Source organism: Bos indicus, chromosome 11 (assembly GCF_029378745.1).
Source record: "Bos indicus isolate NIAB-ARS_2022 breed Sahiwal x Tharparkar chromosome 11, NIAB-ARS_B.indTharparkar_mat_pri_1.0, whole genome shotgun sequence".
Classification (NCBI taxonomy): domain Eukaryota; kingdom Metazoa; phylum Chordata; class Mammalia; order Artiodactyla; family Bovidae; genus Bos; species Bos indicus.
The window spans coordinates 386,764-411,123 of NC_091770.1; the positions used below are offsets into that span (position 1 = coordinate 386,764).

A 24,360-nucleotide genomic window follows, 5' to 3' on the forward strand; every position below is an offset into this window, starting at 1 on the left:
AATAAAAAAAAATTCTGAACACCAAAGCTCAGCAGTTTCTTCTTCTGTGAACACACTGATGCACCAGGTGACACTCTTCAAGGCAGAAAAGCTCTGCATTTGGGACCCTCCCAGACTTCATCCTGTGTGTATCCCTGGTGAAATAAACTATAACATAAGTAGAGCACTTTTCTGAGTTCTGAGCTATTCTAGAAAATCACTGAACCCAAAGGGGTCATGATGGCTGCGGTTTAGTCACTAAGTCTGAAGCGACACCAGAGCGTCTCTTTGCGACCCCATGGACTGTAACCCACCAGGCTCCTCTGTCCATGGATTTCCCAGGTTGCCATTTCCTTCTCCAGGGGATCTTCCCAATCCAGGGATTAAACCCATGTCTCCTGCATTGGAAGTGGATTCTCTCTCTCTTTTTTTTTTTTTTAAATTTTATTTTATTTTTAAACTTTACAATATTGTGTTAGTTTTGCCAAATATCGAAATGAATCCGCCACAGGTATACTTGTGTTCCCCATCCTGAACCCTCCTCCCTCCTCCCTCCCCATACCATCCCTCTGGGTCGTCCCAGTGCACCAGCCCCAAGCATCCAGTATCATGCATCGAACCTGGACTGGCGACTGGATTCTTTACCACTGAGCCATTTAGGAAACCCAGGGGGGCCATAGGAACCTCCAAATTAACAGCCAGTAAGTACGGAGTCAAGGCAAATTAGAAGTGGTCAAACGAGATGGCAAGAGTGAATGTCGACATTCTAGGAATCAGCGAACTCAAATGGACCGGAATGGGTAAATTTAACTCAGATGACCATTATATCTACTACTGCGGGCAGGAATCCCTCAGAAGAAATGGAGTAGCCATCATGGTCAACAAGAGTCCGAAATGCAGTACTTGGATGCAATCTCAAAAATGACAGAATGATCTCTGTTTGTTTCCAAGGCAAACCATTCAATATCACAGTAATCCAAGTCTATGCCCCAACCAGTAACGCTGAAGAAGCTGAAGTTGAACGGTTCTATGAAGACCTACAAGACCTTTTAGAACTAACACCCAAAAAAGATGTCCTTTTCATTATAGGGGACTGGAATGCAAAAGTAGGAAATCAAGAAACACCTGGAGTAACAGGCAAATTTGGCCTTGGAATATGGAATGAAGCAGGGCAAAGACTAACAGAGTTTTGCCAAGAAAACGCACTGGTCATAACAAACACCCTCTTCCAACAACACAAGAGAAGACTCAATACATGGACATCATCAGATGGTCAACACTGAAATCAGATTGATTATGTTCTTTGCAGCCAAAGATGGAGAAGCTCTATACAGTCAGCAAAAACAAGACCAGGAGCTGACTGTGGCTCAGACCATGAACTCCTTATTACCAAATTCAGACTTAAATTGAAGAAAGTAGGTAAAACCACTAGACCATTCAGGTATGACCTAAATCAAATCCCTTATGATTATACAGTGGAAGTGAGAAATAGATTTAAGGGCCTAGATCTGATAGACAGAGTGCCTGATGAACTATGGAATGAGGTTTGTGACATTGTACAGGAGGCGGGATCAAGACCATCCCCATGGAAAAGAAATGCAAAAAAGCAAAATGGCTGTCTGGGGAGGCCTTAGAAATAGCTGTGAAAAGAAGAGAAGCAAAAAGCAAAGGAGAAAAGGAAAGATACAAACACCTGAATGCAGAGTTCCAAAGAATAGCAACAAGAGATAAGAAACCCTTCTTCAGCGATCAATGCAAAGGAATAGAGGAAAACAACAGAACGGGAAAGACTAGGGATCTCCTCAAGAAAATTAGAGATACCAAGGGAACATTTCATGCAAAGCTGGGCTTGATAAAGGACAGAAATGGTATGGACCTAACAGAAGCATAAGATATTAAGAAAAGATGGCAAGAATACACAGAAGAACTGTACAAAAAAGATTTTCACAACCCAGATAATCACGATGGTGTGATCACTGACCTAGAGCCAGGCATCCTGGAATGTGAAGTCAAGTGGGCTTTAGAAAGCATCACTACGAACAAAGCTAGTGGAGGTCATGGAAATCCAGCTGAACTATTTCAAATCCTGAAAGATGATGCTGTGAAAGTGCTGTACTCAATATGCCAGCAAATTTGGAAATCTCAGCAGTGGCCACAGGACTGGAAAAGTTCAGTTTTCATTCCAATCCCAAAGAAAGGTAATGCCAAAGAATGCTCAAACTACCGCACAATTGCACTCATCTTACATGCTAGTAAAGTAATGCTCAAAATTCTCCAAGCCAGGCTTCAGCAAATATGTGAACCGTGAACTTCCAGATGTTCAAGCTGGTTTTAGGAAAGGCAGAGGAACCAGAAATCAAATTGTCAACATCCCCTGGATCATGGAAAAAGCAAGAGAGTTCCAGAAAAACATCTATTTCTGCTTTATTGACTATGCCAAAGCCTTTGACTGTGTGGATCACAATCAACTGTAGAAATTCTGAAAGAGATGGGAATACCAGATCACCTGACCTGCCTCTTGAGAAATCTGTATGCAGGTCAGGAAGCAACAGTTAGACCTGGACATGGAACAACAGACTGGTTCCAAGTAGGAAAAGGAGTTCGTCAAGGCTGTATATTGTCACCCTGCTTATTTAACTTATATGCAGAGTACATCATGAGAAACGCTGGGCTGGAAGCACAAGCTGGAATCAAGATTGCCAGGAGAAATATCAATAACCTCAGATATGCAGATGACACCACCCTTACGGCAGAAAGTGAAGAGAAACTAAAAAGCCTCTTGATGAAAGTGAAAGTGGAGAGTGAAAAAGTTGGCTTAAAGCTCAACATTCAGAAAACTAAGGTCATGGCATCTGGTCCCATCACTTCATGGGAAATAGATGGGGAAACAGTGGAAACAGTGTCAGACTTTATTTTTGGGGGCTGCAAAAATCACTGCAGATGGTGACTGCAGCCATGAAATTAAAAGACGCTTACTTCTTGGAAGGAAAGTTATGTCCAACCTAGATAGCATATTCAAAAGCAGATACATTACTTTGCCAACAAAGGTTCGTCTAGTCAAGGCTATGGTTTTTCCTGTGGTCATGAATGGATGTGAGAGTTGGACTGTGAAGAAGGCTGAGTGCCGAAGAATTGATGCTTTTGAACTGTGGTGTTGGAGAAGACTCTTGAGAGTCCCTTGGACTGCAAGGAGATCCAACCAGTCCATTCTGAAGGAGATCAGTCCTGGGGTTTCTTTGGAAGGAATGATGCCAAAGCTGAAACTCCAGTACTTTGGCCAACTCATGCGAAGAGTTGACTCATTGGAAAAGACTCTGATGCTGGGAGGGATTGGGGGCAGGAGGAGAAGGGGACGACAGAGGATGAGATGGCTGGATGGCATCACTGACTCGATGGACAAGTGTCTGGGTGAACTCCGGGAGTTGGTGATGGACAGGGAGGCCTGGCGTGCTGCGATTCATGGGGTCGCAAAGAGTCGGACACGACTGAGCGACTGAACTGAACTGAAGTAAGGGGTACAGGTGGCTTGGGACTCCCTTGAGACTCGTGGATGGCAGCTGAGGTGAGGGCACTCTTGTGGCAGATGCTGTCCTGACCAGGGGGTCTTCACTAACTCACAGTAATTAGGAGCAGAACTGGCTCACAGTACAAGCTGTCGGTGTTACCCCAGAAAAAGCTTAAATGCAAAAATATTTAACTTAATATCTGTCAGCCAATGGAATCTATCACAATACATCAGGACCAAGCAGAGTTTAGCCCAGAAATGCAACACTGGTTTAAAATTCGAAATCCAATCGATGTGATTTGCCACATGAAGAGAATGAAGCCAAAAAATGATATGACCTCAAGAGATGCAGAGGCCCAACAGTAAAGAATACATACATTATGATTTCATTTATGTAAATTTCAATAACAGGCAAAATTTATATATGAAACCAGACATCAGAACAAGGTCACCTACGGGAGGGGCAGGCTGACCCAAAGGGAAAAGGGGGTGCTTCCTGGGGTGAGAGCAATGTTCTATATATTGACTGAAGTGGTGGTTACATGAGTGTCTGTACTTATCATGACTCATTGATTGTGTGCTTAAGTTCTATGCATTTAATTATATGTCAATTTAACCTACATATTTCATTGTATGCCCCACAAATCTTCTTTACAGGACTTCAAAACAATCATCCAGAGAAGGTGGAATGTATTTTTTTAAAGTTGATTTTGAACAAATAAGTCACTTGATGATCAATTCCTCAGAGAAACTCAAAGAAAACTCAGATGAAGGCAGAGAAAATGATAACATTCCTCGTGGAGTCTGGAGTAACAAAAGTGATTTGGAGACAATACCTCCAGCTGGCAATCACTTGCTGGTCCATTCTCACCATAAACATTCAGTGAGTATTACCATGAGTCAGGCTGTGTCTTGGGAGAGACAAAGCCCTTGTCCTTACTAAGCATACATTCTCTAAGAAGACAGACAAGGAGACTAAACAAATAAACAGGGTAATGACAGACTCTGACCAGTGCAACGAAGGAAGTCCACACGAATATGTGCCATGCCTGAGAGTCGATAAAGGAGTGAGGAGGACCCAGAAGAATGCCCAGGAAAGACCTCTGTGCAGAAGTGTTAGCTGACACGCGTCACGGGAGGAAGGGCACATGGAACGACATTGTAGGCAGACAGAGACGAGGTGCAAAGGCCCTGAGGCAGGGCGAAGGGGGGTGTTTCTAAGAAAACAAAAGACAATCCGTGTGACTGGCGCATAATTAGCAGGGTGGAAAGAGTGGGTGGAGCTGGGATTGGAAAGTAGAGTGGGGACCAGGGCACGCAGATCCTAAGAGGAGGAGCAGAAAGGCCTCTTGAGAGAAAGTCAAAGATAACGGGCGGCCACTGAAGAGGTCCAGCAGGCAGGGGACATGATCTACCATGGAGAACAATAGTGGGGATAAAGCTAGAAGCTAAGAGACCAGTTAGGATGCTACTGCAGAGATGCTGGCAAGAGGTGGCGGTGACCTGGACCTGGGCCCTGCAGCAGACAGGCAGAAAAGAGATTTGAGATGTACTGTGGGAAGACAACTGGCAGTCTCCTGATGTAGTCAGTCTAAACAATGAGCAGCAGGAAGGATGGGCAGAGAGTGACATGCTTTAGTAGGATGGGGAACTCTGTGGCAGAACAAGTCCGAGTACCGGGGGACATTAAGAGTTTCATTTTAACACACTTTCATATCCAGTGAGTGGACATGCCAGGAAAGGAGCATGAAGCTCAGGAGGGTAGTATGAGCCAGAGATACAAAGTTCAAAGTCATCAAATGGATGGTCGTGAAGCCAGGATCCAAAGGAGATCTCCCAGGCAGGAGTGCCTCAGAGGGATCAGAATTCAGTCCAGGACTGAGCCCTGTGGCACCCAGCATGTTCAGAACTCCTGTTGTGGGCAGAGGAAGAGCACTGAAGCAGGAAGGAAGCCAGGAAGACAGTGGTTTCAGAAGGTCACCTTTGGCGTGCAGCATCCTCGCAGAATACTCCCTGAGTACATGCAGACTGGGAAGGCTAGGGGGTGGTAACCTTACCAGACATTGCTGGGAGATGCAAGGAGAGGAGCCAAAGAGGAGCCCATCGGATTTAGCAGCACAGAACCATCCATGGCGCTGACCCTCGGAGCACTGTGGGAGGAGGTCTGGGACCGAAGCCAGGTCACACCCACTTAGATGGAAATCAGATGACTGCTGACCTTCACGGCAGTCACAGCCCCACAATGACTCAATCCTCCCACAACTGCCTCCATGACCAAGGCATTTTCCTCACCGCCACCTCACTGAGGTCTTCACATCAGTGGTTCCTGAAAGGCAAGGCCTGCCAGGCCAGCTGGGCCACAGCTGCCACGGGAAATGTGAGCAGGGCTTCCCGGCTGCCCTGGCTCGAAGACTCCGGCCACTTGATTGATATAACCACAGACACCCGTCCTGTACTGTGACCTCTGACCCCAAGATTTCCGCCTGCCTCCCCATCCATCTGGTCCCCATCCTGGGCTGCCCCACCTGCGTTTTTATCTTCCTCTAGTGCCTGCTGCTGCACACTACAGCATTCACCCAACTTCTGCTCCCTTCCACTGTCAGAAAGCAAGCAATAAACAAATGCCACAGCTGAGACTCACCAGGAACAGTCAGAACAGAGGGGGATCTTTCTGGAAGTTCATTAACACGGCGGCTGTTTTGAACCCAGTAAATGTTGACGGGCTCGGGTGGACCCACAGCCTGACAGGTGAGGTTGAAGGCTGTGTTTCTGGTGACATTCATGCTCTCGGGCTGCCTCGTAAAGTAAGGAAGTCCTGCAGAGAAAGTGGTAAGTGGAAGAAGGTTTTAGATTCACAGGTCAAGGTGCACCCCCCCGGTGAGTGGAAACCACACCAGAACTCGGCAATAGTTCTCTCTGTCCACCACCCTGCAGTGCAGGAGACTTGGATTTGATCTCTGGGTTGGGAAGATCTCCTGGAGAAGGAACTGGCAACCCACTCCAGTAGTCTTGCCTGGGAAATCCCATGGACAGAGGTGCCTGGTAGGCTACAGTCCATGAGGTCACAGAGTCAGACACGACTGAGTGACTAAACTTTTACTTTCTGTCCACCACCCAGGTCTGAAATGCTCAGTTTTCACCTTGATGCAGTTGAGTAAGAAAGCACACAGAAGCTAATTCTTACCAGTCCAGCTCGAGCTGGCTTTCTAGGACACTTTCCCAAAGGAGCAATGGTGATTCAGAACTGGTTTTTCCAGAAGGGAGGCCTGGCAGTTGTGAAACTAGGTGTTGCTTAAGCTCCTGGGAAAGGCTGGCAGGATTCCTTACCAATAAACACAGAGTGAAAACAAAGCCATGTGCGAGGTCTGCCCCTCCTTTTTTCTTTTTAAAGTTTAAGTAGAGTTGATTTATGGCTTCCCAGCTGGTGCAGTGGTAAAGAATCCACCTGCCAATGCAGGAGACGCAGGGGCCATGGGTTCCATCTCTGGGCTGGGGAGATCTCTTGGAGGAGGAAATGGGCAGCCCACTCCAGTATTCTTACCTGGAGAATTCCATGAACAGAGGAGCCCGGTGAGCTACATACAGTCCACGGGGTTGCAAAGAGTTGGACATGACGGAGCAACTAAGCATGCACACTTGACTTATAATGCTGTATTAGTTCCAGGTGTATGGTGAAGTGATTCAGTTATACATGTGCAAAAATAGATATTCTTTCAGATTCGTTTCCATTATAGGTTGTTACAGGATACGGAATAGAGTTCCCTGTGCTATGCTTGTTTATTTTGTACATGGTGCTGTGTGTCTATTCATCCAAAACTTCTACTCCTTCCTCTTTGGTAACAAGTTTGTTTTCTTTTTCTGAGTCTGGTTCTGTTTTATAAATAAGTATATTTGTATCTTTTTTTTTTTCATTCCCACATATAAGTGATACCATATATTTGTCTTTCTCTCTCTGACTTCACTTAGTATGATAATCTCTAGGTCCATCTATGTTTCTGCAAATGGCATTATTTCATTTTTTATGGCTAAATAATATTCCATTATGGGCTTCCTGGTGGCTCAGCAGCTAAGAATCTGTCTGCCAATGCCAGAGATGCAGGTTGGGAAGATTACCTGGAGAAGGAAATGACAAACCACCCTAGTATTCTTGCCTGGGAAATCCAATGGACAGAGGAGCCTGGAGGGCTAAGTCCATGGGGTCGCAAAGAGTCAGACGCAACTTAGTGACTGAGCACACACACAATATTCCATTATACAGCACATCTTCTTTATCCATTCAGCTGTTGATGGACACTTAAGATTGCTTCCATGTCTTGGCGATTGTAAACAGCGTTGCTGTGAACACTGGGGTGCATGTATCCTTTCAAATTAAAGTTTTCATCTTTTCTGGATATTTGTCCAGGAGTAGGATCAGTGAATCACATGGTAACTGTAATTTTAGTTTTTTGAGGAACCTCCATACAGTTTTCCATAGTGGTTACCAATTTATACTTCTACCAACAGTATAGGAGGGCTCCTTTTTCTCCACACCCTCTCCAGCATTTATCATTTGTAGACTTTGATCACGGTCATTCTGACTGGTGTGGGTCTGCCCATTTTTGAGGACAACCTGTTGTATGTGAGACTTTCATATTGGTGATAATAAATTTTAAAATCTGTACACCTGTGTAAGACTGAACAGTTTTTCCAAGCCTAAACTCATGAAAACGGTATAGACAGAGTTACACAGTTACAACCTCAAGATCTCCCACTTTGATTCCAGAACTGGTGTCACAGGCAAGGGACGTTAAGAACAGCTCAGAGACAGCCAGTTGGTACTTATTTGGGGCATGTAACAAAACTTTAACAGAACAAGCAAACATTTAAATTGTGATCAGCATTTAAATCGTGTTCTTTAGGGACTGGGAGCTCACAGATCCGGTCCCAGCAGGAATAACATGGGATTGGTAAAATGGGATTCTTTTTTCCAAGCTTCAGTGTTTCACCAAACTTCATTTGAACCTAACTCATTCCTACCCTGGGCATTTTTTTTCTGGGATTTTACAAGTAAAATGTCTTCTGAATAGTTTTCCCAGAGTAGCAGCCAAGGTAGGAACGCTTCCCTCTGGTGGATACTGACAGAACCCTGTGGCATGGCCGTCCAGTTTGGGACGGGCACGCGTGCCTGCCAAGTCACTTCAGTCGTATCCGACTCTGTGTGACCCCATGCACTGTGGCCGGTCAGGCGGCTCTCTCCAGGCAAGAATACTGCTATGTCCTTCTCCAGGGGATCTTCCCGACCCAGGGATTGGACCGGCGTCTCTTAGGCCTCCTGCACCGGCAGGTGGTCTCCACTACTAGCACCACCTGGGAAGCTGCCCAGGGGAGTCTGAGATGGGCTCAGAGCAAAGCTCCAAGAGAGACCCCGTGAGGGCCCTCCCTCTCGGGCCTCCTGCAGCGTCAGTGGGTATCAAGTTCAGGTTCGGAAAAGAATGGACAGCACAGTTGCCTTTCAATGGGAGACGAGTCTCAAACTTCGCTGAAAAGACCACCTTCTCCAAAACCTGTGATGAGAAGGGTGAGGAGAAAGCAGCAAAGTCATTCTCCTGATGACACTGTAGATGGGGGCACCTTGGCGAGCAGGGATGCAGAGACCCTGGAGGACAAGTCCCTGGGACAGCGAGGAGTGGCCACTTGGGTTGATAATGAAGATGTTCTTCCTCGAAGCCCCTCTTGGCAGGCCCTGCCATTGCCGAACCAGACAGACAAGGCCCAAGATGCAGGACCTGGCCTGGCTCACCTGTGCATCAGCTCATGTCCCCACGAGAGTTCAGGTTCCTCGAGGGCAGAGACTGCCTTGCCTGATGCCCCAGTTCTCCCCTACCAGGCCCATGTCATGTCATGGCATCAGAACTGCACTGAATCACGTGCCTGAGAAACCCTAAGGATTGAAAAAGGAATCCCAGGCACAGTTGAAACTAGCTTATTCTCCCTGGTTTCACTGTCTGCATAAGCAAGACAGGAAAGCAAGGGTCCTCAACCTCCAGGATCTAATGCCTGATGATCTGAGGTGCTGCTGATGGGATAATAGAAATAACGGGTACAGTAAATCTAATGCACTTGAATCATCTCGAAACCATAACCATCCCCCTCCCCCAGCCCGGGCGTCCATCCCTCTGTCTGGGGAAAAATTATTTTCCATGAAACTGATCCCCAGTGCCAAAAAGGGTGGGGACCACTGCAGCAAAGGATACTAAATAACAGATAACTGGCACTTGACCAGGTGAGTGGCATCTGGTGCCAGCGCTGAGAACTGTTTAATAAACTGCATTTTGCTTCCTAAAATAGACTTCAGGTTTTATTTTTTGTTGTTGTTTTGTTTTTGGCTGTGCTGGGTCTTAGTCGCCCTGGAGCATGTGGGAACTTAGTTCCGTGACCAGGCATTAAACCCAGGTCCCCTGGATTGGAAGGTGGATTCCTTACCACTGGACCACCAGGGAAGTCCTAAGACTTTAGCTTTTTAAATTGTAAATAACCTTAAGGCAAGGAGGTCCATAATTCCTTTTTGTCTCAGGCTTAGTGTCTAGCAGAGAGCTAAATCTTTAAGAATTAAGTTTATTTCATAATTACCTATAATCTAAGAAAGAAGATAGCCTTTATCTCAGTGCTTAAGGATCTGCAAGTTTTGCATCAGAGTAGTTGGACTGTGAAGAAAGCTGAGCACCAAAGAATTGATGCTTTTGAACTGTGGTGTTGGAGAAGACTCTTGAGAGTCCCTTGGACTGCAAGGAGATCCAACCAGTCCATTCTGAAGGAGATCAGCCCTGGGATTTCTTTGGAAGGAATGATGCTAAAGCTGAAACTCCAGTACTTTAGGCACCTCATGCAAAGAGTTGACTCATTGGAAAAGACTCTGATGCTGGGAGGGATTGGGGGCAGGAGGAAAAGGGGACGACAGAGGATGAGATGGCTGGATGGCATCACTGACTCAATGGACGTGAGTTTGAGTGAACTCTGGGAGTTGGTGATGGACAGGGAGGCCTGGCATGCTGCGATTCATGGGGTCGCAAAGAGTCAGACACGACTGAGCGACTGAACTGAACTGAAGTGAACTGATGCATACAAATGGGATAAATTAGGAATTTGAGAGTATAGTTAAACATCAAAGACCTACTGTATAGCGCAGGGCACTATACTCAATATTTTATAATAGCTTATATGGGAAAAGAATCTGAAAAAGAATATATATATATACATGGTTTCCTTGGTGGCTCAGCAGTAAAGCTGTCAATACAGAGACATGGGTTCAATCCCTAGGTTGGGAAGATCTTTTGGGAAAGGAAATGGCAACCCATTCCAGTATTCTTGCCTGGAAAATCTCATGGATGGAGAAGCCTGGTGGGCTACAGTCCATGAGGTCACAAAAGAGTCAGATACAACTTAGCGATTAAATATGAAACATACGTACATATATATATATATATACACACACATATATGTATTCTCCCTATATGTATATATATATGTATCTATCTATCTATATCTGAGTCACTTTGCTATACACCTGAAACTTACACAACACAGTATATCAACTTCAATTAAAATTTTTTTTTTAAACCCAACGACAAACAAATGGGCATGCCAAACTCTGGAGCATTATACACAAAGCAATTAATGCAGGCTCTAAAACAAACCACCAAGCGGCAACTGGACATCTGTGGCCTTTGGACTCACCTTGAACCTCGATGTAGATGGGGTCAGACACAATCTCTTCGCTGTTTATTTTCATCTTACAGATGTACGACCCATTGTCTGAACGCTGCACGCTGGTTATGCTTGAGAAACACAAAGCCACAGTCATCAAGACAGTATGGTACTGGCACAAAGACAGAAATATAGATCAATGGAACAAAATAGAAAGCCCAGAGATAAATCCATACACCTATGGACACCTTATCTTTGACAAAGGAGGCAACAATATACAATGGAGAAAAGACAATCTCTTTAACAAGTGGTGCTGGGAAAACTGGTCAACCACTTGTAAAAGAATGAAACTAGAACACTTTCTAACACCATACACAAAAATAAACTCAAAATGGATTAAAGCTCTAAACATAAGACCAGAAACTATAAAACTCTTAGAGGAGAACATAGGCAAAACACTGTCCGACATAAATCACAGCAGGATCCTCTATGACCCACCTCCCAGAATATTGGAAATAAAAGCAAAAATAAACAAATGGGACCTAATTAAAATTAAAAGCTTCTGCACATCAAAGGAAACTATTAGCAAGGTGAAAAGACAGCCTTCAGAATGGGAGAAAATAATAGCAAATGAAGCAACTGACAAACAACTAATCTCAAAAATATACAAACAACTCCTGCAGCTCAATTCCAGAAAAATAAAAGACCCAATCAAAAAATGGGCCAAAGAACTAAACAGACATTTCTCCAAAGAAGACATACAGATGGCTAACAAACACAGGAAAAGATGCTCAACATCACTCATTATCAGAGAAATGCAAATCAAAACCACAATGAGGTACTATTTCTCGCCAGTCAGAATGGCTGCGATCCAAAAGTCTACAGGCAATAAATGCTGGAGAGGATGTGGAGAAAAGGGAACCCTCTTACACTGTTGGTGGGAATGCAAACTAGTACAGCCACTATGGAGAACAGTGTGGAGATTCCTTAAAAAATTGGAAATAGAACTGCCTTATGAACCAGCAATCCCACTGCTGGGCATACACACTGAGGAAACCAGAATAGAAAGAGACATGTGTACCCTAATGTTCATCTCAGCACTGTTTATAATAGCCAGGACATGGAAGCAACCTAGATGTCCATCAGCAGATGAATGGATAAGAAAGCTGTGGTACATATACACAATGGAGTATTACTCAGCCATTAAAAAGAATACATTTGAATCAGTTCTAATGAGGTGGATGAAACTGGAGCCTATTATACAGAGTGAAGTAGACCAGAAAGAAAAATACCAATACAGTATACTAACGCATATATATGGAATTTAGAAAGATGGTAACGATAACCCTGTATGCGAGACAGCAAGAGAGACACAGATGTATAGAACAGTCTTTTGGACTCTGTGGGAGAGGGGGTGGGGGGTGATTTGGGAGAATGGCATTGAAACATGTATAATATCATATAAGAAACAAATCACCAGTCCAGGTTCGATGCAGGATACAGGATGCTTGGGGCTGGTGCACTGGTATGACCCAGAGGGATGGTACAGGGAGGGAGGTGGGAGGCGGGGTTCAGGATGGGGAACACGTGTACACCTGTGGTGGATTCATGTTGATGTATGGCAAAACCAATACAATATTGTAAGGTAATTAGCCTCCAATTAAAATAAATAAATTTAAATTTTAAAAAATGTTATAAACTTAAACAAAAAAAAGAGAGAAACACAAAGATATTTCATTGATGACCTTTCAAGTTTCTACTATAGGAATCAACATTCTTCAGCTTCTTTGTCTTTCACTGTGATGATTAACCGTGTATGTCAACATGGCTAGGTCGTGGCACCTCGATATTTAGTCAATCATTACTCTAGATGCAGATATTTTTCTGTGAAGGTATTTTTCAGATGTAATTCATATTCAGGTTAGTAGACTCAGAGTAATTCAGATTATCCTCTATTGCTTGAGTGGGTCTCATTTAGTCACTTAAATGTCTTATGAGCATAGACTGAGGTCCTCTGAGGAACAAGGAATTCTGCCTCCAAACTGTCTTTGGAACTCAAGGCTATAACATCAGCTCTCCCCTGGGTCTCCCACTGACACTCCACAGATTTCAGATTGGGCAGCACCCACAATTACCTGATGCTGGGACAGATTGAGGGCAGGAGGAGAAGAGGGCAGCAGAGGATGAGATGGTTGGATGGCATCACCAATTCAACGGACATAAGTTTGAGCAAACTCCGGGAGACAGTGAAGGACAGGGAAGCCTGGCGTGCTGCAGTCCATGGGGTCACAGAGTCAGACATGACTGAGCGACTGAGCAACAACAATTACATTAGGGGTTTCCCTAGTGGCTCGGTGGTAAAGACTCCACCTGCCAGTGAAGGAGATGTGGGTCTGATCCCTGGGTTGAGAAGACCCCCTACAGGAGGAAATGTCAACCCACTCCAGTATTCTTGCCTGGGAAATCCCATGGACAGAGCAGCCCCGTGGGCTACAGTCCATGGGGTCACAAGTCAGACACGACTTCAACAACACTGACAACAACAGTGACATTAAATCTTTAAAATGACATCAATCTTTAAAATAACTTTTTTTTGCTCTCTCTCTTTTCACATGTGTGTAGCCTATTGGTTCTGTTTCTCCTAAGAACACTGCCTAATGCCTGTGTGCTCACTTGACTGGATTTCTGTGGCAGGCTCTACACCAGGGTTCTCCACAGCAGAGTACAACCTCTCAAGGCATTTTGCAAATTTGTGGGACTGTCCTGGATGGTCACATAACTAGGGGCCAACATGGCTTTCACGGGTCAGAGGCAACTTTTCCACAACCCAAAGGACCTTCAGAGACTGGAACCTAACCCCATCGTACACACACAAAGTATTTTGCCTTGTGTTAATATCCATTTCATTGCCCAGAACCATGAACATGGTAGGCTAGTATCTCCTCGTCCTGTTTTGAACTTGGCAGTGACTCGGTCATCATCTGAAGGATCACAGAAGCATCTCTCTGTCTGCAGTGGCCATGTGCATGGTGCAAGTCGCTGTGGACTTTATTACCTCTCCTGGTGTGGCCACGCCCAGTATTTACACATTCACGTTCATACTATTTAATTCTCAGTCACCTTCCTTTTGTTTTCCTCATATTACAGTGTAAACACGGTACATTATTAAATATCTGATATAAACAGGAGGCCTTGGCTCAAAAGGTTCAGAGTCCTGCTTGTCAATTTCTCAACATGGTTACAAACAGGGAGGTATACCACAGATGTGACACCTGCTCTTAGCTGGGGCAGGAAGGGATGAGAGAGTACGGAATACTCCGAAATACTCTCAGATGCTCCCCAAAAGAGGACACCTTTATTAGTCCCACAGCACTGGTTTCTTCTCTGTGCATCAAACACAACCAAGAAGACTGTGATAGAGGAAAAGGGGAAAAAAAGAAAAACGTGGAGAGGTCCACTTGGTTTCCTAGCAGCTTGCTCCTTGATGCAACTTATTTGTGAAAGTGTTAGTTGCTCAGTCGTGTCTAACTCTTTACAATCCCATGGACTCTAGCCCACCAGGCTCCTCTCTGTCCACGGAATTCTCCAAGCAAGAATACTGGAGTGGGTTGCCATTCCCTTCTCCAGGGGAATCTTCCAAACCCAGGGATTGAACCCAAGTCTCCTGCAGGCAGATTCTTTACCATCTGAGCCACCAGGAAAGCCAAGCTTTAGGGAAGGGGCTTTACGTCAGAGTGCCTACAGGTCACCAGAAGAACATGGAATGAGACCTCACAGGACAAAGATCTCCAAATAAGGGGCTAGCGGACCCTCCCTGAGAATGTGTTGGGATGTCATGGTTTACCAGAAGGGGATGAAGAACGAGGAAGAGGAGCAGGCGTGCTGCTCGTGCGGGTAACAACCAGGGGCTGGAGAGTGCACAGAATCTGCTTCTGGCAGATTCTGTATGCTGATCAATCTAGCCTTCTTTGTAGTTCTAAGGGAAACCAAGGTCATGGCTACTGAAAAGAGGAGCGTTTCCACTCATTTCACAAGTTCACCTTGAAAGACGCATCATTTTCTTGCAGGAAAACCTAGGGAGGAGCTGAACAGAGTGGACGATGAGACCCAAGACTCAGTGAGCCAGGAACCAGAGGGGAAGTGACAGCCAGAGAGGAAGGCAGGCCACAGCTCCAGTGAGGCTGCACCCAGGCCAAGGGTGCACAGCCCACCAGGACCCGAGAAATCAGCAGGTGCAGATAACCATGGAGCGGCACACGCGGGCAGCAGGAATCGGACTGCACAGAAAGTCTAGGCGTGTCTTCAACCAGCCAGCAAGGAAAATTCAGAGTAGGAGAAGAGCAGGAGAACACAAAACTCCATAAATATTTGGTCACTTTCTATTTTTTTTTTTAAAGAAAGAAATACAAAAAAGAATCAATAAAGCCTTGCCTGAAAACAAACAAACTCTTGGTCTTTACTCATTTGCTTTAGGCAGGGTTTAGCAGCATCTGGTGAGAAGGACTATTTGTGTCTGCATTAATTACCAAATCCGGATTCATCTTACCTATAGCACAGGAACGGTTTTTCACAAATAATTCTACATTTAGTTTTATAGACATCACATAAAGGCTCCCAGGATGAAGGCAGGGTGCGGCTGGGACTCGAGATGGGGAAGTGGTTCCCCGTCTCCTCCCTTTCCCCAGCAGAAACAGCAGGAAAGGCTCAGCTCGCAGAATAGCAATCTAGACATCCCGACGACTGAGCAAGGAATTCCAGAAAGAACACAGAGAGGGGAGGGGGAGGATATGATTCAAGAAAATGCCCAGAACTGGAGATATGGATCTTTCCAAACCTGACCATTAGGCCGGGCAGCACAGGAAGAGAGAAAAGACCCACCAAGGGGCTTCACCAAGCCCCTTAGACATGTCACACATCTAAGATAAAGCGGAGACCCCCAAAAGCTTCCAGAGAAAGAAAAAGCAGGTAATTTATGAGTGAATCAGAACAGCATCATGCTTCTCAAGAACAACTCTCGGAGCAAAAAGATGACAGCAGGAAATTGTTTTCCTTTTACATTCTGTATCTGGTCAAACTGTCTTTTGGTGAGAGTAGGAAAAAATATGGCATTTTCAGATATTCAAGAGCCCAGAAAGCAAGTGGAGGGGGTGGGCTTCATGTAAAGTGAGGGAGTAAACCAGGAAGAGGGGAAGCTAGGCTCTGAGAGACAGGAGCTAGAAATCAGGAGGAATGAGGCTCCCAACAGCGAGAGCAAAGATGACTCAGCCAGACCCCAGGCCTGGAGGGCAACGTGTCTGGGCTGGAGAGAAAGGAACGGCTCCAGGTCTGGCACCTCCAAGGAAAACACTCCAGTCCTGAGAATTGTGTCATTTTGAGAGGACATGCCTATTTTCCTTTTGAACGTGGAGGAGAATGAGCAATCAAAAATTAGAAAATTAAGTGAACTAACAGGCAGGCAAGGAAACTATTAAATTCAGGAAGATCAAAAAGCTCGACAAGAAGGCCAATGTAATTACAGGTTGACGACATGATTCGGCTAAAAATAGCATTTCCACAGCCACAGAAATTGTGAACACTGGGTACTGATTTAACCACGGCCATGAGTAATACTCTATTAGATTAACACACCATGCTGGGGCCTGGCACGGGTATGCATGCACACCACACACCCACACACACCCACATACACACACACACACACACACACACACAGGACTTGTGGATTGAATATTTCTGGGAAGCTACCCAATCAGTGGGTCACCTCTGCTCCCCATCGGGAAAGCACTGGGGGCTGGAGAGGGAGAGACAGACTACTTTACCATGTGCAGGCACTTTTAAATAAAGGTTTAAGAATTCCAACAGATTTTGGTCAAACATCTGAACAGGGGAAGACCAAAGAAACCATAGACTCAGACCCGATGTCTAGACAGGAACCATCTGGAGAGAGCCAAGGTGAAGAAGGGGGAGTTGAAGGGGGGCTGGCAGCTGCAAAACCTCATCCCCACCAGGATCCCCTCAGCTAACATAGCCCCAGAACATCCTACAAGGAGACTCATCTCTCTGGCCTTCAGACCTGTTACAACTTGGCTGACCTGCTCACACATGGCTTGTGGTAGTGTGGTAGTTTAGCTGATAAGCTGTGTCAGACTCTTTTGTGATCCCATGGACTGTAGCCCGCCAGGCTCCTCTGTCCTTGGGATTTCCCGGGCAAGAATACTGGAGTGGGTTGACATGCCCTCCTCCAGCGGATCTTCCCGGATCAGGATCAAGCCCGGGACTCCTGCATTGGCAGGCAGATTCTTTACTATCTGAGTCACATATATGTGGAGTGTATACAAATCTCTCCATCTCTCTGTGCTTCTGTTCCTTCTCAGAAATGGAGGGTCTAACACCCACCTCTACATCATGTATGGCACCTACGGGAAATCTGGAACTCAATAAATATTTGGTCACTTAAAAAAAAGAAAGAAAGAAATACAAAAAGGGACCAATATTAGTTGACTCCTCTTGAATACCTAGAGTGGTTAAATTCATAGAGAAAAAATGTGGAATAGAGGTTGCTGAGGGCTGGAGGGGATGGGCAGTGGGGAGTTAGTGTTCATGGGTATCAAGTTTCAGTTTGAGATGATGAAAGAGTTCTGGAGATGGATGACGGTGATAGTTGCATAAAAATGTCAATGTACTCAAGGTCACTGACCTGGATATTCAAAAAGGGTTAAAATGGTGTTTTACTTTACGTATGCATGCGTGCCTAGTAGCTAAGTCATGCCTGACTCTTTGTGACCCCATGGAATGTAGCCCGCCAGGTTCCTCTGTCCATGGGATTTCCCAGGCAAGAATAAACTGGAGTGGGTTGCCATTTCCTCCTCTAGCGGATCATCCAAATCCAGGGATCGAACCCATATTAGCAGGTGGATTATTTTACCACTGAACCACCCGGGAAGCCCATGTTATATGTATGTTACAACAATCAAAAACAAACAAACAAAGAAACATTAAAAATGAAAGAAAAAAAACTAAAAATAAGAATACAAAAGCATTCTATTTAACCAGCCGTCATTGAAATGGTGCTGACAGGATTCCACGGATAAACCGAGTTCAGGAATCTGGTAAAAAATTTGACCTGAAAAGAAGTCTGAATTGAATATAAAGTGTCTGAAAGTCTCAGCAATCTGTGGCTAAAAATAGCTTTCCCAACTGATGGCTTGGTTGAACAAATGATATTCTTCCTTTCTATATGTTTGGCTGATGTCTCACGTATGATTCCATCTTTGGGGTCACCAAAAGCAGCAGGATAAAGAGCAACCAGCGATGGCATCAGGCAGACCCAGCTGGGGCAGGGCAGGGCAAGGGTCTTGGCTCTCAGAGCCTGCAGGGGCCGACCAACACACGTCTCTCGGGCACAAGCAGCACGCAGGAACCCAAACTACCCGTTTACCATGTTTACCAGGAAAATGCACTAAGAAGGTAAAATCCGTCCAGCTTGAGCCACTGGGAAGGATGCCAGAATTTAAAGAGCATTGGGAACTCTTAGACTACAAAGAAAACAAATATCGAACACTCTCCCTTTGCCATAAATCACCCAGTAACTAAATCTGCAGGGCCTGTCAGTACACAGGAGCATCGGTTTTTGTTTTTGCTTGAGGGTGGGTCTCCTCAAGTCTTCTGATCTGAAGGCTGGTGCCTTCCTGGAAAATTTTACCTGATGAGTGTTTCAACCTAAGCCAGAGAGCTTTTTTACACCTTACACCAGACTTCAGAGTTAACTGTTGTTGTCTAGTCTCTAAATCGTGTCTGATTCTTTGTGACCCCAAGGACTGTAGCCCACCAAGCTCCTTTGTCCATGGGGATTTCTCAGGTAAGAATACTGGAGTGGGTTGCCATTCCCTTCTCCAGGAAATATTTCTGATTCAGGGATCTAACCTGCAACTCCTGCATTGGCAGGCAGATTATCACTGTGCCAACTTGGAAGCCCTTAGAAATAACTGCCCCGGGAATTACACTCTTCTTTAGAGACTTCATCAGGAGGTCTTGGCTACACGGGGTTCCCAGGCTAGATGAATGGATACCCTATGCTTTGAGCTGATATCAGGTGTAGATGGGGTAGGATACTGGTTGGAGTATCAAGAGGGATGTCCAGCCTGGTGACAAGTCCTACAACGGAGGTCTAGCAACGGCTTTCGAGTGATGCACCATCCAGGATTAGGCATGGGGTGGGGGGCATGGGGCCAGGAGTAAGGAGGGGTGTTGGTGGAGATTTTCTGTATTAACCACCAAGCTATTGATGAGGAATACTCCAACCAGACACTGAGTGCTCCCTACACCCATTAATGCCAGATGACTCTTGACTCTATCAATACTAATAGACATCTGATCCCTGCTTATATGTAGTCATCTACCATTTGCACATTTGCTTAAATAAACGTGGTCCATGCAGTACTCTTGGTGGCATCTCCAACAAAATTGCAAGCTAATGAATTCCTGGGAAAATGGCATCCACTGAAAGCTTAGAACTAGTTTTTAACTCTTCACTTTGCTGGGAACCAGAGTGGATTTCCTTGGGGCCCATGAGATGTGAGAAGAGAGGATGTGAGGAGAGGTGTGCAAATCAGGCTCCCTAGTTAAGTTTACTCCCAGCTTACCACCTAGTTACCCTGGGCAAGTCATCCTAATTTATCAAGACCTCAGAGTCCTCATCTAAAAGACGTCAAATTAGGCTCTCCAACATCCTTCTATCTTGCAAAGAAATTATACAAATATCGATCATCTTGATCAAGTTACTTTAATTTACTTCATTGAATTACCCACAGCTCCAGTGCCACCTGAACACCAATAGAGTGAATATGTCAGTGGTGGACTTGATGCTGCTGCAAATATTACTCAGTTCAGCTGAGTGTCCATCCTTTGTAAGAATTCTGATCACTAGATTTGCTCAGTTGGGAGGTCACATAAGATTTGCTTCCCTTCCGAATGACTTTATGCGAGTTCAACAAAATATGTGCAAAAGTATACATTTCTCTCTAAAGTTAAAATTTCACCTAGTCACCTTCCAATATCTAAAGACCGAAGTTCAAAATAAGACTCTGCCGTTCTCCATAGTGGCTGTACTAGTTTGCATTCCCACCAACAGTGTAAGAGGGTTCCCTTTTCTCCACACCCTCTCCAGCATTTATTGCTTGTAGACTTTTGGATCGCAGCCATTCTGACTGGTGTGAAATGGTACCTCATTGTGGTTTTGATTTGCATTTCTCTGATAATGAGTGATGTTGAGCATCTTTTCATGTGTTTGTTAGCCATCTAAATGTCTTCTTTGGAGAAATGTCTGTTTAGTTCTTTGGCCCACTTTTTGACTAGGTCATTTATTTTTCTGGAATTGAGCTGCAGGAGTTGCTTGTATATTTTTGAGATTAATTCTTTGTCTGTTGCTTTGTTTGCTATTATTTTCTCCCATTCTGAAGGCTATCTTTTCACCTTGCTTATAGTTTCCTTTGTTGTGCAGAAGCTTTTAATTTTAATTAGGCCTCATTTGTTTATTTTTGCTTTTATTTCCAATATTCTGGGAGGTAGATCATAGAAGATCCTGCTGTGGTTTATGCTGGAGAGTGTTTTGCCTATGTTTTCCTCTAGGAGTTTAACAGTTTCTGGTCTTATGTTTAGATCTTGAAGATCCAGCAATCCCACTGCTGGGCATACACACTGAGGAAACCAGAATTGAAAGAGACACGTGTACCCTAATATTCATCTCAGCACTGTTTATAATAGCCAGGACATGGAAGCAACCTAGATGTCCATCAGCAGATGAATGGATAAGAAAGCTGTGGTATATATACACAATGGAATATTACTCAGCCATTAAAAAGAATACATTTGAATCAGTTCTGAGGTGAATGAAACTGGAGCCTATTATACAGAGTGAAATAAGCCAGAAAGAAAAACACTAATACAGTATACTAAAGCATATATATGGAATTTAGAAAGAAGGTAATGATAACTCTGTATGCGAGACAGCAAAAGAGACACAGATGTATTAAACAGTCTTTTGGACTCTGTGGGAGAGGGCGAGGGCACGATGATGTGGGAGAATGGTACTGTAACATGTATATTATCATATGTGAAATGAATCGCCAGTCCAGGTTCAATGCATGAGACAGGGTGCTCGGGGCTGGTGCACTGGGATGACCCAGAGGGATGGGATGGGGAGGGAGGTGGGAGGGGGGTTCAGGACGGAGAACACGTGTACACTCATGGCAGATTCAAGTCAATGTATGGCAAAACCAAAACAATATTGTAAAGTAAAATAAATTAATTAATTAAATTAAAAAACAAAAACAAAAAGACTGCCTACTCTAGGTATAAAATTTCTCCACGTCTTTTGAATATCTCATGGCCCTTCAGAGCTTTCAGTCAGGTGGTCCAATTCCATCTCTTTGGCAAGAAGGCCAAGAAAGACGTGGAGGCTCACTTCCGGTCTCATGGAAGCCAGTGGCAGGACCCCAACCTGGAACTCCCAGCCCAGACAGCAGGGCTGTGCTTTCCTTCTGAATGACCCTCGGTGGGACCAAGACTTTGGTCGGACTTCTGTTTTTATAAGCCTTTAAACCTTATTTATTATGAAATGGTGATTTTAGTTCTCCCATCAGAAGCTGTGTCTGTATAATGGAAAAATATCTGTGTTTTGCAGATGATGGAGAAAAAAATACAGTCAAGTCTCTCGAGGGGACTCAGTCACTAGCTGAGAATGGCAGCCCAGGAGACCGAGCCAGAGTTTAAATCGACCAATGAAACACATGCAAGTTGTTTTCTGTGCCTTGATGATGACCAAGATAACTTAGAAAATGCAGGAAAAACAAGGGGGGGTGGGGTAGGGAATCTTATCTAAGTGTTGACACACTAAACTCCAACTGGAGTCATCAGGTCTGTGGTAACTCAGAGGTGATTTTTCTAAAAAGGAAACATACAGTGATTCACCCAAAGACATGACACAGCCTGGAAGTGGCCCAAACATCAGGTCAGAGAAAGTAAAAACAACAGATCAAAGAGGCTCCACTGGGCGTGGAGGAGTCCCAGAGAAAAGGCTCTTGCATCATCGTCACCGGGCTCCAACCTCATCTTGAGCTTTTAGTGACTACGGTCCGCATGCACCTGCTAAGCTGCTTCAGTCGTGTCTGATTCTTTGCAACCCCATGGACTACAGCCCGCTAGACTTCTCTGACTGTGGGATTCTCCAGGCAAAAATACCAGAGTGGGTTGCCGTGCCCTCCTCCAGGGTACTGTCCCAACCCAGGGATCAAACCTGCATCCCTTACATCTCTTGCACTGGCGGGTATATTCTTCACCACTAGTGCCACCTGGTAAGCCTGACTACAGTCCACCTAATTCTAGAACTGTATATGCCAGGAGATCCTGATGTAAACACAAATGCCCTCCTGGCTAAGAGGAGACAGGAGGAGAGGGAGGGAATTCCCTGGAGGTCCCGTGGTTTAACTCCACGCTTCCACTGCAGAAATGCAGGGGACATGGGTTCGATCCCTGGTTGGGGAACTAACAACCCACAGTCACCTGACTCAGCCAAAAAAGAGAGAGAGAGAGAATGAAAAGGGATGGTGAGAAGAGGAGCCACTGTCTCACTGTCTCCAGGATCTGGCACATAAGGATGCAGTCCTTGGGATGATGAGTTATTGGGTTACGTCCTGGCCTGGCTTATCCTTGTCTCTCCCTCAACTCACTCTGCCTGGGCCAATACAAAGTGGAAAGTTGAGATGGAGAGCCAAGTGCCTGAAGGTCTGTTTCAGCTTCCCAGACTTCAGACTTCCGGCCTCCTTCCCACCCCAACACGAGGTCAACATCTGTACCAGTATCTGTAGCCACAAGGGCTGCCGGGAGAGGAGGGAGGAAGAAGAGACAGAACAAACGAAAGGGATGCAGGGCTGCACCGTTTGACAAGCTCCACGCCCACCCAACGATTCTGATGTCTCCTCATGCCAGGCAAGGACACGGCTCTCACCCACTGGGAGAGCTCTGGAGTCCAGCAGGACTTGGGGGCACTTGCAGGCCCGCTGGGAAGAGCGTCTGATCACCAAGAATTCCACTGGGGCCAAAGTCCAATGAAAAGAGGTCAACAATACAATCGGCCATTAATCTACACTCTGAATGGACTGGTGGGGCTGCTAACACAGAAAACAAACGGCTGTTTCGCTTACTGACAAAAGCACAACATTTTCAAAATGTTATGAAAAAGCATACGCAAAAGCACAACATTTTCAAAGAAAGGGAGACAGAACACTTACCTGAAGGAAGCGATGACTGCTGTAACTTCTTTATCTGGATAAAACTGAGTAATTGCATGATGGGCCCCCAGCAATTCCTTCCCATCTTTCCACCAAGAAATAGTTGCACTGTCCTGGTACATGTTAGGTATGCTGATGGAGCAATTAAACTTGACATCTTTGTGTTCAGAAAGTATTATATGGCCAATCGTGTGATTAAACGCAAGGGGTGGTAGGAGCTCGGACCTGGCGGAGGTCACCCTGGGAAAGGCGACATTTCCAGGGTCTGGTGTTCCAGGGTGGATGGGTGGAGACACAGCGGTGGGCTGGTAGCGGCCAGTGTGAGCAAAGAAAAACGGCGTGTGGTCAGCCTGTAAGCTTCCTGGGAGAGAGCCAGAGAACGGCAGGTTGGGAATGGTTCCTTCCTTCATCTCAGCAATAGCTGCAAAACAGAATATCGGATTTTTAGCCTTTTTTTTTTTTTTAGGTATAATCCTTTCATTTTTTTCAACACATAAAAAACACATATGTGACAAACTTGGATCAAACTGAACATAAAAAAACTTCCTTTTTTCTTGAAAATACATAGTGGGTATCCTCCTCTGTCAACATGTTTCCTAACATATATCTAATCTAACTGCTAATTCCACCATGTTAAATTTTTAAATTATTTTTTAATTGGAGGATAATTGCTTTACAATACGGTGTTGGTTTCTGTCGTGCATCAACATGAATCAGCCATAAGCATACAGACATCCTCTCTCTTGAACCTCCCTCCCACCCCCCACCTCCCACCTCACACTCCATCCCAGCCCTTTAGGTTGTCACAGAACACCGAGTTTGACCTCCCTGCTTCACACAGCAAATCCCCACCAGCATTAAATTTTACATATGGTAAAAGAGCAATATTGCATAGGAACCTGGAAT

The 24,360-nt window shown here is 45.1% G+C and overlaps 1 protein-coding gene across 1 annotated transcript in view; it reads right to left on the reverse strand.

Annotated features, from left to right (window-relative positions):
- Positions 1 to 24,360, reverse strand: part of MERTK (MER proto-oncogene, tyrosine kinase) — a 137,517-nt gene that overhangs the window by 70,590 nt on the left and 42,567 nt on the right. Inside the window, exons 2-4 of the mRNA XM_019969605.2 lie at positions 23,455 to 23,875; positions 11,198 to 11,298; positions 6,126 to 6,299 (exon numbers count right to left, since the gene is read on the reverse strand). Of these exons, the coding sequence (XP_019825164.2) occupies positions 6,126 to 6,299; positions 11,198 to 11,298; positions 23,455 to 23,875 (696 nt within the window). The remainder of the gene's footprint in view (positions 1 to 6,125; positions 6,300 to 11,197; positions 11,299 to 23,454; positions 23,876 to 24,360) is intronic.